At 32.9% G+C, this 15,699-nt stretch overlaps 1 protein-coding gene across 1 annotated transcript in view; it reads left to right on the forward strand.

Annotated features, from left to right (window-relative positions):
• The window catches only part of LOC106459119, a 141,068-nt gene that overhangs the window by 72,353 nt on the left and 53,016 nt on the right, over positions 1–15,699 (forward strand). The window contains exon 2 of the mRNA XM_022385546.1: positions 11,224–11,444. Within this exon, the coding sequence (XP_022241254.1) occupies positions 11,224–11,444 (221 nt within the window). The remainder of the gene's footprint in view (positions 1–11,223; positions 11,445–15,699) is intronic.

The following is a 15,699-nucleotide window of genomic DNA, read 5'->3' on the forward strand; positions in this document are numbered from 1 at the left end:
TCGTCCCTAGCTTGGGCTACTCTAATCGAATAGTGGGATTGATCATTACATTATAACGCCCCTATGGTTGAAAGGGTGGCGATGAGATTCGATCACGAGACCCGCAGATTACGTGTTGAGCGCCCTAATCATCAGGCCATGCCAGGTCCTTTGTATATATTACATTGTATTGTATGAACATTTATGAAACACATTTGTATTCAATTCTGTAATATTTTCTGACTAGCTACCTTCCCTCAGAGCTAAATTAGGGACGATTTGCGCAGATAGCTTTGGAGTAGCTCTATATCATTTTCTCCATTTCAGTTAAGACTTTTGATATATAGTTTATCTTAAACTTTTCATACAAGATTATAGTAAGGTACTTGTCGTCACTAAACGATCTTTAATGAGGGCCGAAATATTACAATATTTAAAAATCTAATAATGTATATACAAATCAAGTTATGCTGCACTGAAATATGTTTATTTGTTTAACTGGTTTGAACTCCAATATAATAGTAGCTAGTTTCAAGCTAGAATATGATTGAAACAAACACATCACATGGCAGTTACAAACAAGTTTAATGATGGAGAATATCACACTGAAGGATTTATGCAAAGAGTTGACACTGTTTTGCAATCATCATTATCTTTGTTTGCACACATTTGAAAATATGGTATTATTTGAAATTTAGATTCGTTACGAATACTCTGCCTAAACAACCTATCAAATATTATGGTATTATTTGTTCAAAGACATATGTGTTTTCTTAAGGGTATTAACTGACTGGTTGTTACTGTTACATTTTAAAACGGTAAATAAGCTTTAGTGAAGGTTTTCTGAAATCATGAATCTACATATAATTCATTGTATTTTAGCTGCAAACCAGTCAGAAATACTGAAGACGTCAGACATTGAATGGAAGTGATATACTGTGATATTTTTCATAAAGATATGTTCCCGTTATTTTCAGAGTTTATTTAACAATAACACTTAAAAACAGACAGCATGAAAACGCTCTTGGGAGTTCCGAAAATATATTAGGACGAAAATATGAAGTCATTGTGGCGAAATATTGATTATAACTTAATGTTTTCTTGGATGCAATATGCATGGAATCAAGCTATAGAATTGAGGCAAGTTTGTTCTATTTATCAGGTAACACCGATCAAAAATGTCATACCTGTACAATAAAATATAGTTAAATATATCACTCAAAAATTAGAACCAACTGGTTAAAAACGAGTTATAAGCATAATGAAGTGGTCACCTTTTTGCGGAACGTACTATATGTTACGACAGCACATTGGTCTGTCTTTTTCGTAGCTCCTTCATGAATATGCATAAAACACTGAGAATCGTAAACTACTAACGTTTTAAGAATAATTTAAATCTGTATTATGTTTGTCAGCAAGGTACAAATTAGTGGCAGCTCAACCAGAATTGTGTAAAACAAAGTTCGACGTTATATTTTACCCTGTTCTTTCTATCTATTTCTAATATGTTTTATTTTCTTTCTGAGAGACCTAATGGGTAGTGAGGAGAGTTAACCAGTTTGTTGATCCTCACAGAAGTTAGGAATCATACAGAGTGTTGTCCATTGTGTTACTAAGTACGTTACGCATCATGTTCGATTGATACTTTTCATATTTACATCAAACATTTTTCTTACATTCTGGCAAAATTACATTGATTTGAGTTCAAGTTCACACTCTACGTGCGTGTAAAGGAGTTTTTATCTGCTAAATTATCAGAACAGAGGGCAACACAGTAGCGATTTTGAGTTGTTTATAAATATTTCACTTCTTAATAACATTTACAAGTGGAGTTGTTAACGTAAGCATATTTCACACAATAGTAGTTCAAGCAGACATCTAGTGTTCTTTTGTTCTCCTAAGAAAATTTATTATTAATTTCATTAACAGTATTGGTTCTACTTTTTAGTATTTCGAATGTCATTACCCTTTTTTAATTTTTATTACTATACTTATACAATAAAATTGTTTTACATTATTAACTTAACGTGTATTGAGGACCAACCTAAATCATCTAAGCTGGCTGAACATCATGAGATATTATCGGGGTTACGGCCGAAAATGTTGTTAACAATGAAAGTACCCACATGATGTAACAATGCATTCTAATTTTATTTAAATAAAAAGGACATATTTAATTAGCTATGTTGATTACTAGATTGGTTTTAGCTTCGCTTAAATACATAGCTGCTCTGATAGGATATAAACATTAATGAACATGTCAAAGGAACAGTATGTTTTATCACTGAAATCAATGTCGAAATCATCCAAAAAGAACCAGACATCAACAGAAGAAAAACTGCTGAAGCACTACTGATAAAGTCATTAAACGCAAAGCTAAATAATTATCTACATTAATATTTTATCAACCTAATTTTACTGAAAAAAAACTAGTTTAACGTCACCTATAAATATGTTCTGAGCATCATGAGTCTGTAACGTTCTGTGGAATTCAACTGCCTTTTTGAATGTAACTCTTACCTAATAATGACTCAATACTATGGGAAGAAACGTTGTAAATATTAAAACCAGAACTTGTCTACTGTATAGGTTGCTGTTATTGTATTTTTGTATTTAACTTAAAGTATGCTTTTCAGTTCGAAGGTGAAACCACAAAACAATTCTCACATCTTACCGGGATGGAAAAGACTCAAACATATGGGGGGATATTATATATAACTTATTTCTTAGAAACTATCTATAAACTTGGTATCAAAATCTAAGTTTTAGCATTTTCAGTGTTTCGAAATAATAAAATATGCAGGTTAATCGAACTTACATATTACTATAATGTGATATAAAAATCGTATAAAATTAAGGTAAACATATCATATTAATCTTTCCACTTCAAATTTAATATTGTAGTCATATTAGTAAACATTGTCTTACACACATATTTGCACAAGATAATAAAATAGTCCAGGACATACACAATGAGTGTTAAATGATTCTGTCTGTTGTAGTGTACAACACGTACACGAGCTGTGTTTTTCAGATTGGTTTTAAGCACTTGCACAAACCTCAACAGTGTCAAATTGTGTCTAATGCGCCTCATTGACAGCAGATGTCTTGGATTACAGCAGAACAAGAAACTATTCAAGTCTGTCGAAAATTTCCACATTATTTGCTTCAGGACATGCAGAGATAGAAGAGAATGTAAGTGTATTAATGGGAAAAACTACCCAAGTATTCCATACTGCGAAGGAGTCATGGGTGAGCTGCGTCATCTAGAGCCTAGCCCACGATCCTCCTTCGGGCTGCTTATTGAATACTGATCTCAAATGATATACGTTCTCTGGACAGATTCAAACTATGAGTGAAGATGTGTTATAAAATTGGTCTCTGCATATTCTTCAAAGGTTCGAGCAGTACTCGATTTTCTCATGTTGATAATGGCCACTCCGCATCAGGAGAATAAGCACTGAGGAACTCGGTACCTAAAGCCTTGAAAGAAAAAAGGGAGGAGGTTAGCCTTGGTGCTTAGAGTCACAACACAAGGGAGGGAGTAACTCGATGACTAGAACCTTGAGAAAAGAGAAGGGAAGAGGTAATTGGGTACCTAGTGCTTTAAGACAAGAGAAGAATTAAATTCGAAGACGAGGATCCCACCTTGAGACTAATAATGCTTGAAGATGGCTTGAATGTGTAATGAAGAAAACTTACATTAAAGTTTTTCTTCATTACCCATTCAAGCCGTCTCCAAGCATTAAGAGAAGAGGTAGTTCGGTGCCTAGAGCCTTAAAACAAGGGAAGAGGTGGTTCGGTGCCTAGAGCCTTAAAACAAGGGAAGAGGTAGTTCGGTGCCTAGAGCCTTAAAACAAGGGAAGAGGTGGTTCGGTGCCTAGAGCCTTAAAACAAGGGAAGAGGTGGTTCGGTGCCTAGAGCCTTAAAACAAGGGAAGAGGTGGTTCGGTGCCTAGATCCTTAAAACAAGGGAAGAAGTAACTTGATGCCAAGAGCCTTGAGATAAGGAAAAAGGTCAGACTTAATGATCATTCGAAATTTTCCAAAAGAATACAATGATGGTGTGTGTATTTGATTTTCTTCAGCAAAGAATAGCTCCTAGTCACCATCTCTTGATTCAAAGGCAATGTACAACCTTAAAAATGTTTGACTTTTCTTTCTGTGCTGTTGTCTGGAAACATAACTTAGAACGTACTTTCTTTGTTGGACTTTAAAACAATGACAGATTATTTTATTGTGTTGTTGCCTGCAATGAGTCATGTACTGTTCACAGCCACAACAAATGTATTTTATTACAGTGTCATCAATTATGTCTTTAGAACACACTGATAGAACTTCTTCGCTATCTTCAAGTAATGGATTCCCGAACTTTTTAAAAGCAGCCTCCAGAGTATTTGTATTTAGGGGAAACTTGCTCATGTTATTCGTCAGTTCTCATCACCTCTCACAAACTACACGAACTCTGTCAACTTCTGCGCTAGCCAGAATCTATCTATTAAGGGTGGCATGTTTCTCTGTGAGTCCCACGCTCCCTCCACTCTTGATGGAATTATTGGATTGTTCATGCAAGAACGATGAGTTAAAAGGTGAGAGTTGACTGCTGAACAACAAAGATACAGTTTGAGTTGCGTTCCTTGAGAGCCGTCATATTTATAAAAATTACTGAGAGACCACTTTAATATTACAGATTAATTCTTATTTTACACATTACCACTATATGAAATTATTGTATTACATCATAATAATATTTTACACACATTACTAACACAGTGCTTGAAGGCAAACATATTTACATTATAACTAAAATGTAGTTTCACAAAGAAACTACGGAGTTCGCAAAGACGAATGCTTTCGCTATTTAAAATATAAAAATTATTAATATTAATCTTTAAAACACGATTATTCATAACCTTTGAACAGCATAAAAACCTTTAAGGCTAAAACTGTATTCCATTAGACAGCGAGATGGTTACTTTTAATTCTACGATTTAAGACGTATTTTTTGTTTGTTTGGAGTTAAGTACAAAGCTACACGAAGGCTACTTGTGCTGTGCTAACCACGAATATTAGACATAACGCTGAGCTACTAAAGGGCAAGACGAGCTCTCTGATGATAATAAACACGTACAAACTGACTATTTTTTCCTGTCATCACTCTCTTTCTATATACATGGTTAATTCTATTTTCCCACTTGGTCCTCTTCTTTGTAATTCCACAACTGTACTTCGGTGACTATTCTATTTATTCTTATTTTAACGATAGTTTCAATGAAATCAGTGAATATTTCAAACCCTAAACAGTTGAACAGATCAAGAGAAACCATTTAAAGTAGAGACAGAATTAATATGGTTTTATTGTAGTCGTAGCTGCAACTAAAAAATATCGATTTAACTTCATTGCTAAAATCGTACTATGTGCAAGTTAGTTGGTACTGGGTTATATGTGGATTTATATGATAATTCACATGTGTATTTCTATGTTTGTGTTATTTTCTTTCTTTCTTTAAATAAATGTAGTGGTAAATATCGAAAGAAAACGTAATTCAACAGACATGATTTTTTTAGTGTATCTAATATAACACTAATGCTCTTATACAAGTTCGTGGTAATTTAGACTCATAATCTTGTTCTAAGTATATCTCATGATAAGTTTCAAAACCAAACCTCTGTTTTTCACTCATTATTCTCTAGTCAGATACAAAGAAACAAGAAAGATGAAAAATTATCAAGTGACTTCGAATTTCAAATGGAAGTTTCTAATGCTGTAGTGCTTATGATACCTTTAAAATACAATTAGCAATAATAGTAATTGTATACATTTACTTATCTATAACTGATACTTTTTACATGTTAATTGTATGTTACTTTACTAATTTTAATTTGTTGAGGCTTATCAAGATCACACAACGTGATCTAATGAAAAAACAGTGTATGCTGATCATCCATATTGCTATTCCTTTGTTAGATGCAGTGCACGTTTTGTTGTATCTTCACAGTGAGCTCTTTGTTAGATAATTATATCAAAATGTAAATATTACTGTCTGAATCTCTTTATGGTATGGAAATTATAAATATATAACAAAGTGCACACTAACGAAATATCAAATGTTTCACAAACACTTTTCTTGAATAACAGGATTAATTGAACCACATCATTAAACGATTAGACAGAATAATATTCAACAAAAGACGTCAATTACAAGAGTAATGTTTTATTTAGAATATTACGTGTTTTACTTTCTGCATGTATTTCCACTATACATCTAACAGCGTGGGCCAAAAACCATTGTCGCATATTCAGACTTTAATATGCAAGTTACTTAAAACCGGTTACTACCCAGTAATTAAACACAATTAATTACGATATGTTAGGCCATTATTATTTGATAAAAGTTGGTAATCTTTGATCTTCATCCAAACTCCTTGAAATTTACGTTAGCATAGCTTGATTTTCAGGTATATCAAAATGCGAACAAATGTATTTCCTTAACAAAATGTTCAAAATATATTTTCATCGTTCCGCTGATTCAAATGCGTACCTTACAGCACAAGATGTCATTTTTTCCTTATTCACAAAAACAAATCCAAAGGAATAAAACTGTCGCCCTAAATTATTTCATTTTTTGCGCCCCATACTTATTTTGAGAAGTTTATTATTGTGTAATAACAGTTCTATTGTACTGAAAACTTATTGTTGTTTCACAATAAAAGAGTAAAATAAACAAATTTGAGAGTATATCTTAGACAAACAAAGACTTTAACTATTTTCTTCATGTCAGCAAATATGGCGGTAAACACTAAAATAGTGTTAGGTAATAAAAAGACCCGAATAATAAATTATAGCTTCATATAACGAATGACGATGATACTATATTACACTGGAAGTAAATGCGCAAATTATGTATGCATTTCTTTTCGAAAAAATAAAATAAAGGACAAACTGAACAATATCAGGAAATTGCGTGAAAGGCCTCACTTGGTTGAAAGAAGTAAAGGATAATAAAATAACACAAAAACAGCGATTTTAATCCTGTCATGAAGCTTCTTGTAACATCCAGGAGAAAACCTAATAAACTATGAATTTCCTAGTTCATTCTTTCCTTGAAAGGTGAATTATCTATGTAACATTGTCACATTTTTTTTAGATTCGTTGGGCACAATTAATCTTGTGTAGTGTCACAAGGCTTAGATTCTGTTTTATAATTTGAATAATTCTTCATGAAGTAATTTCTTTGGAAAACCTCCAGCTATATTTTACTACACAAACAACTACATAAACAAGCTGAAATAGGTTTAATTTACTTTTTGAAATCTTTGTAATAAATAAAAGTGAACGCTTTGATCAGTTTAAATAATGTGTTTATAAGGTCATAAATTCTCTCTCACTTTCATGACATTGCATACATGTCCCCCCCTAGTGACTCAGTGGTACGCCTGCGTGTTTGCAACGCTAAAAATTAGCTTTATGTTTAACAACCAAAAATGTACATGAATGTTAAATTCAAAGTGGACAGTAAGTCATTGCTAAATCAGTGTAGACCTAATTCAAAACACGTAAACTACTTAAAAACGAAATATGTTTATATACATGCATATAGTTTAAGTAATAAGTGAATTTTCATAATTGTTTGGATGACATTATGTTTTCACAATAAAAATACCTTCAAAAAGTCACTCATTCAGCACAACGTAGGTTTACAAGTGTTTGTAGTTCATGGTTTAGGGGCGTTTCTTTCAACCTCAATCCAGTGTTTTTGCAGAGATTATCCACGAAAGTAAGTGAATGTCTTTCGCCCTTTCTTGTTCCATGTTTAGACCTCCTCCTTGCATCTTCTTAAGCACTGGTCAGCAAAGCTAATTATTATTTTTCAGCTTAGTTGAAAGCCTTTCCATCTCTCTGCATATATCTTAATTTTTCATCTATCTTTCAATTGATGTTAAGTACTGCTTTTAAAAGTCTGTTTTGCACTTAATTCAGTTTCTTTTCTTATATATTGGTCAATGTTTATGTTTCCTATCCATACTCGCTACTGTTGCCTAAGACTCTGATCTTGGTTCTTTTAGGTTAGTTGAGTTTCCAAACTCTCTTCGCCCTATCACATAGTGACTATGCCTATCCTATCCTATTCTTAAGATCTGTTTTTGTGCATGTTATCCAAGCCTCTAGATATTGATAATTTTTCCCTATATCAAGGGTATTTCTAGCGTCTGAAATACGGTGTTCCATCATGGTTTTGTACTAGCAGGAAGTTTCCTAATTACCTCGTGTTACAATTCCTGAATGAATACTAATGGATTGATTATTTGTTTCTTTATAATATTTCGTAGGTTACAATACATACTCATGGAAAATACGTTACATTGAGCTTGTGTGATGAGAATTTTTTACAAGAATTGAACAAGGGCTACTTGCATGTAGTAGTTCTCCTGATTTTGAAAAGTAGACTAGAGGGAAAGCAACTGAACAACAGCAAGAACTCTCGACTCTTAAAATACTCTTGTCTGGCCGAATAGTGAGATTTCAACATCACTCTTATAGCACGGCTACGGCCACAAAGTTCGGAGCGCCTTTTTTTACTGTAACGGGACGCGAGGCGTGGACCGTCGGATGTACAGACTGAACATGCCAATCATTAACCCATGGTAGCCCACTTAAATGTATAATGTTTTAAACTGAACTGGTGTCTGTTAATATATTTTAATATTACTAAATTAAAGGTGAGAGGTAGGCTAATTTTTTCAAATTAAAGTGTCGCCTGCGTGATTTTTTTTAACTTATAACCTTTTAAATTTTATATATTTAACTTTAAAATAATGTAAACTAGAATATTCTGTCTTTTGTTTTTTAACAGATGGTGTATTTCTTGACGAGGCTTTATGGGAATATTGAAATTCGTGACACCTAGGAACTCGGCCAGAGTAGACAAGAATATAAAATATATTTATTTAAATTATACATTTTTATGGTCGTGGATCTGCAGAAATTGAAATTGACAAATAATATATTCCTTATAAGCGCAACTTTAGCATCAGGAATTTTTGTGATCGACTCTTAGCAGTTGAAAAAAATTCGTTTAAATTCAAGTAATGCATACTTTTTAAATCGCTCACACGTTTTCGTCTTTAAAAAGCTCTCAGTCACGTATTTTAGTATCTTTGATGACATACAGGAATAAATGAAATCGTATAGAACATGCACACTTATCTACAGGAAGGTAAGAACAATTTTCACACTTCTAAAGTGAAATGTGAAGCAAACTTCATGGAAATTGTTTGTTTGTTAGGAATTTTGCGCAAAGCTACATGAGGGCTATCTGTTCTAGCCCTCCATAATTTAGCAGTGAAAGAGTAGAGGGAAGGCAGCTAGTCATCACTACCCACCGCCAACTCTTGGGCTACTCTTTTACCAACGAACTGTCACATTATAACGCCTCATCGGCTGATAGAGCAAGCATGTTTGGTGGGACGTGGATTCGAACCCGCGACCCGCAGATTGCTAGTCAAGTGCCCTAACCACCTGGCCATACGGAGCCCTTTATGGAAATACTCGAACTACTGTTCTAACAAGATTTTCTCCTGAGCATGGAGTAAGGAGAATTGTTAACACATATACTAATGATCTGTCTAGATTTATGATGAGATACATAATACATGTGTTAATACTAAGAGTAGTTTGGTACATGTTCGAACCTAATATGGTATCAGATATTCACAAGAAGTATCTTAAGATACTTAATGTTCGGGTCAACAACAGTTACTGGATCCTGAAGCTGAAATAGAAAGAAAATACGTTATATATAACATATATAAATATATATATATATATATATACAACCAAAACATCAATAAGATTCACCTGTGGATATGAATAAGAAAACACTGGAATATCAAACTTTTTTCTTCTTTTTTTATTAATTTCTTCGTATATCATAACAGTGTAGAAACTGCAAGGTATCATTCCTTTGTATCACCAAATTATGTATATCATAAAAGTGAAGAAACTGCAAGATATCACTCCTTTGTATCGCCAAATTATGTATATCATAACAGTGTAGAAACTAAAAGGTATCATTCCATTGTATCACCAAATTATGTATATCATAACAGTGTAGAAACTGCAAGGTATCACTCATTTGTATCACCAAATTATGTATATCATAACAGTGTAGAAACTACCAGACATTCCCCCTTGCAGTTTCTACACTGTTATGACATACGTAAAAATTAATTAAAACAAGAAAAAAAGTATGATATTCCAGTGTTTTCTTATATATATATGTGTGTGTGTATGTATGCTCAAAGATTGAAAACCATAATACTCACAGATTCACTGTTACAATACAAGGTAATCATAGAAAGAAATTAGCTGACTTTAGAAATATGACGTTTCTTAATTTCCCAATATCATCAAATAATCATATTATGTATTTTCGTATTGTTCTGGTACTCGTTTAGTTTTTTCTAATGTTTTCTTTTCATAACAAGAAGTACAATTAAACTATACAATAAAGACTATGAAAAAACGTTTGCCTATTAATGTTACTCAAACTGAAATGAAATTAAAATTTACTGTCAAATTTACTCCATGATTTACAAATAATGCCGTGTACAATTTTCTTTCTTAACTTCTACTTCTCCATATAAATAGTAAATCCATACAACAGCTAAGATGAATTGGATTTTAATATAATAAAATATGAATTATTTTCAGTTGCCTGTTGTAACGGTGCAACTTTAATTGGTTACATATATTGTATTTTTTGCCAAATTTGGATGTCACATTAACATGTGTTGTGCATTTGAAACTAAAACACTTGAAATGTCAAAACTCTTAAGTTTTGCTTGAAATATCAATTTGAAAATATAATAAAACGTATTTATAGAGGTTAATATAAAGTATAATTTATGTTCTAAAACTCAGCTTACATGTAGCTGAGAATATCTGCTACATCTGAAAATAAGCCAAATGTTATTTGTATTTTATATTCAGGTAATTTTATATTATTCTTTCAAATTATTTTCCAACTTGCCATCGCATAATAACAAAGCAGTCATAATTTCATTTAATAATTTTGTAGAGTTGCTCACCATTTGCCTTATTCAAATAATAAACAGAGATGTGTACTAGGCAGATGAGGATACCGAGTGCGAGAATTACGAGGTTGAAACTTGGAGGGCGGTAATTATTTTTCATATATTTAAAAATCGATATTTATTACTTGTAATCTCTTTTCTTTTTTAGAAACGTCAGGAAACATCTGGAATGATGACATTTTTCAAAAAACATTACGCTGGCGGATAAGAACAAAACGCTGGACATCCTCGTCTCTGTCCACTGATTATTGGTCATTTGTGCAGTCAATCTCCCCTTCTTTCGACAAAAGTGTAGCTAGTAATGTCACCACTCAGTTTGGTCAGACAGTATATTTACATTGCGTGGTCAACAATCTGGGTGATAAGACAGTAAGTAACAAATTACTAATTTCTTTCTATGTAGCAACCCCCAAAAAATTAGGAGATTTGGTAGAAGTTATCTACGAAATTCGTTAACAATGTGGACTTACTAATGATCACAATAACTAATTGTATAAATCTATTGAACTTTAAAAACTGAACTCGTTAACAATGTGGACTTACTAATAATCACAATAACTCATTGTTTAAATCTATTGAACTTTAAAAACGGAACTCGTTAACAATGTGGACTTACTAATAACCACAATAACTCATTGTTTAAATCTATTGAACTTTAAAAACGAAACTCGTTAACAATGTGGACTTACTAATGAGCATAATAACTTATTGTTTAAATCTGTTGAACTTTACTCATAATATTTACATTATGAAATATAGCATATAATCTTGCGTAGAAAATAGTGCGATGGAAAACAGTACTCTTGTTTTGAAAAGAATATGAATAATTATATATATGAAATTAAAGTAAGGTTTTGAAACTTCTGTGTATTATTTTCATCTTTGTTGACTGTACTTATGAATATACAAAACAAACACCAAATAAATATTTATAAAACCATCAAGTAGTCGCTTTAGTTGCATATAACATCTGATGTTGCACAATCCTGTGTTTATGATGCAAAATAAAACATTAAATTCTCTTCTAACAAAACGACTGCATAGAATCATGGTACTAACGAATTACTTTACTCATAATGTACTGATATTTCAATATAGAGAAATGCCAAGTAACTCAATTCAAATCTCTATTATAAACCACAATGTTCGTATTAAGATCGTTGACACATTCGACCTTTTTAATAATGTTCGTTATTACAATAATACATAATCAGGAATTATTCATATTAATGCACAGAGTCAATCATGAGAGATTTGGATAACCTATTGATGTGTTACTGTGTTATTTTTTCTCTGTTGATTATGTTGTTGTTTATAGCCTATCGACCGTTCCTGAGGAAAAACATCACTTGTCGATAACATACCGATTTGTTAAACATAACTTTTATGCTCGATCACTGCCTAGCTTGCCTGACTGAGAATTAAATATATATTTTCATTACACAAAGTACTATATTATTTACTTCTTTATAAAATTCTTTCCAGCCTTAATTAGTTAATTATTCAATATTTTCTGAAAATATTTCTAGTTGCATCTCATCTGAGAATTCATCAAGTTCTAAGTTTAAAGAAATGTCTGTATTTTGAAGAATATTGATGAAACAGCTGCATATCTAATGAGATTTTATTCATGTATGTATTAAAATGTACTGTCATATTCTTATCTCATTACAATGCATAAAAGGAAAATATTGCTAAATTAGATAAATAGGCTATAATAGTGACCTCTTTAGGCTAAAAGCTTGTTTGGCAGTGAAATCTAATACTAAAAGCAGTCGTAAATGTCAAGTTGCGTGAATACAGTTTGATGTTCTTTGTGTCCAACTCTTATATACTAAAAGGTAAATACAGTATTTATAAACACAATATCAGGAATTTCATAAAAGTACATCTACAGGCATTTTAACACGAATGTATTGCTATAAGCACATAAAATTCATATTCTGTCCAAATCAATTCCACAATCTTACTGGCTTAATTAACAAAATAGTGTCTACAAAAACAGCAGTGACAGAATATTACAGTCACGAGATATAAGAAAGCTAATGATTGTTTATTGGATAAAAAACATTGTAATACAAACATAAAGCAAAAGACGTGATTAAAACTGTAGTTGAATAAACTTTTCAGCTCGTGATGTATTTTTCCAGCATTCACTCCTTAGGTATGACTGCTCAGTTTGTATACATTTGTTGCAATTTCGAAAGTTTAAAATAGTATAATGTCAAGACGTTTCGTTTTCAGTTTTTGTATGTAATATTAAACCAATATTACATCTTCTCAACTCTTTATCTATTCCATATATTTTATTTTCTAATTTTTTTTCTAGTAAAACGATGCATGTCCAAACAGTGTTCATCTTCTGGGGAGGACATCTTTTCATTGCTGAGTTTAGATTAGGTGCCTTCATATATTTTAATCACAGTATTTATTCTTTGATCTAAAGTTAAGGATCTTTAAAAAAAAACTTCAAATAATCTTATATTTGAAAGTACATTGTACCTGCTTTGCAAATTGCAAACTTTTTATACACAAGGCTATAGCATATAAGGGTACGGCACAGAATCAAGCTGCTGCTAGTTGCCTGTGAAGGGGTTGTAAGACTCCCCTTCCGTTGCCTTTGAGCCAGAACCCTCGGAGCCCCCAAACCAGAGATATAGTGAAACCATTGACGAAACAGGATATTAAATTACTTTGTCTGGTGGAAGCTTGATTTAACTGATTAAACAGCAGACAAGGCATGCTCTAGTTAGCTCTGAACACTGCAATCGGCAAGATTTATGCCGTTAGCTTCGTCCAGCTACTGGTCTAGGATAAGGTCACTCTAAAATAAACCCTAGTATTCTGATGGACCTTGGAAGCTCAATCTGAGGGTGTATCTATACCTCGCGACAGTTTAAGTTAAGGGATGCCTCTACCTGCCCTGGAAAGGGATGCCCAATAAAAGGAGGAGTAAACATAGTCCACTCAACCCAACCTGGCTGGACTACCACACAAAGTGGACCTCAAATTTTGTGGTCGAGTAAAGCATATGAAAAGGAAACTCAAATTTGCAGCTTGGAATCTCAGAATTCTCTTAGATCGAGAAAATAATTGCAGACCTGAACGACATACTGCTATAGATTATAAAGAACCGTATAGATGTAGTATCGACATAACCATGCTCCAAGAAACACGGTTTAAAGGAACAGGAGAACTACACCTGTTTTGGTCTGGCATGGGTGACAAAGGGAGAAGCGATGCTGGAATGGGATTTGCAGTAACCAATCATATAGTCAAACAGGTGGAGTCGTTCCCTCCTTGTATCTCTGAAAAGCTGATGAAGTTGCAACACCCATTGTCCAAGAAGCGTTTCATCACCATCGTGTCGACCAATGCACCAATAATGAGAACAAACGAAATTTACCTAAAAGAATAGTTCTATGTGACCCTAAGGGATCTATTGGATTCGGTTGCTAGTAGTGACAAACTTTTAGTTCTTGGAGACGTCAATGCTCGTGTTGGTTCGGATCATTAAACTTGGAACTGCATGCTAGGCCACTTTGAGAGAGGAAAGATAAATTCAAATGGAGAATTACGTCTTAGCTTCCATACAATTTGTAGTTTCATTTGGTGTAAATATGAGCCATAAGTGCAAAGTTATTCAACAAAAATCGCGGAAATTTGATGAAAAGTTTGTGCACGTCCATGCAAAAGTCACGAGAGCTATCGGCCTAACATTTTTACTACAGCTTCACTTAAAAGTAAAAGCGGACCATTTTTAGCTTTTTGTCATTCGGATTAAAGACAGCTGATTTAGACCAGCAAAACTATAAGGTGATAGGATGTGCAGATACATAAGTATTGGTTAGACCAAGCAAACTAGATTAGCAGTTTCTAGCTCAAGTTTTCAAAAGAATCATACAGGTGGACGATTATTATTCATTGTTCACTGCCAACTTTTGAGCACAAATCTACTACATTTTATGAAATTATCCTAATTATTTATGCTAATTGCTTAAGCTAATATCACGTGACGCTAAATGCTCTTTAATAACTTTTAGTCAATACACACCAACAAGCCCCAGCAAGTAAGAAAGTGACACTCGATAGTAACTGACATTGGCTTTAGAATCGCAACCCTATTATTCTGACAGACCTATACTTTACAGAACCAACCAGATCCATTAAAATATATGGTGGTAGGCTTTCCTCTCCAAAAAAGAAAAAAAAATAGCTTCCCTTATACTAACGTCATGGAATTTAGATTACAATTTCTTGTTATCACCCCCATACAATCAGTAAAGCCGTATCAAGCATCATATCTAATAAAAAACATCTTAGGTGTGAAAAAATGGTGCAGCCAAAAAAAAAAAAGAATTGAGAGCACAAATTAAATGAATGAAGTCAAAACTGACAGCCGAACTGGTAGCTATATTTATAGCATTGATAAGAATTTTACAGCAAATATTCATTTATTAGTTAGCCAGGCAGCGTATTTTTGTTCAACTTGGGGCATGATGGTGTGTAAAGCAAAAAACGTGGCGTAGCTAACTAATGAATGAATATTTGCTGTAAAATTCTTATCAATGCTATAAGTATAGCTACCAGATTTCATTCCTTTAATTTGTGCTCTCAATCCCTT

Source organism: Limulus polyphemus, unplaced genomic scaffold (assembly GCF_000517525.1).
Source record: "Limulus polyphemus unplaced genomic scaffold, Limulus_polyphemus-2.1.2 Scaffold562, whole genome shotgun sequence".
Classification (NCBI taxonomy): domain Eukaryota; kingdom Metazoa; phylum Arthropoda; class Merostomata; order Xiphosura; family Limulidae; genus Limulus; species Limulus polyphemus.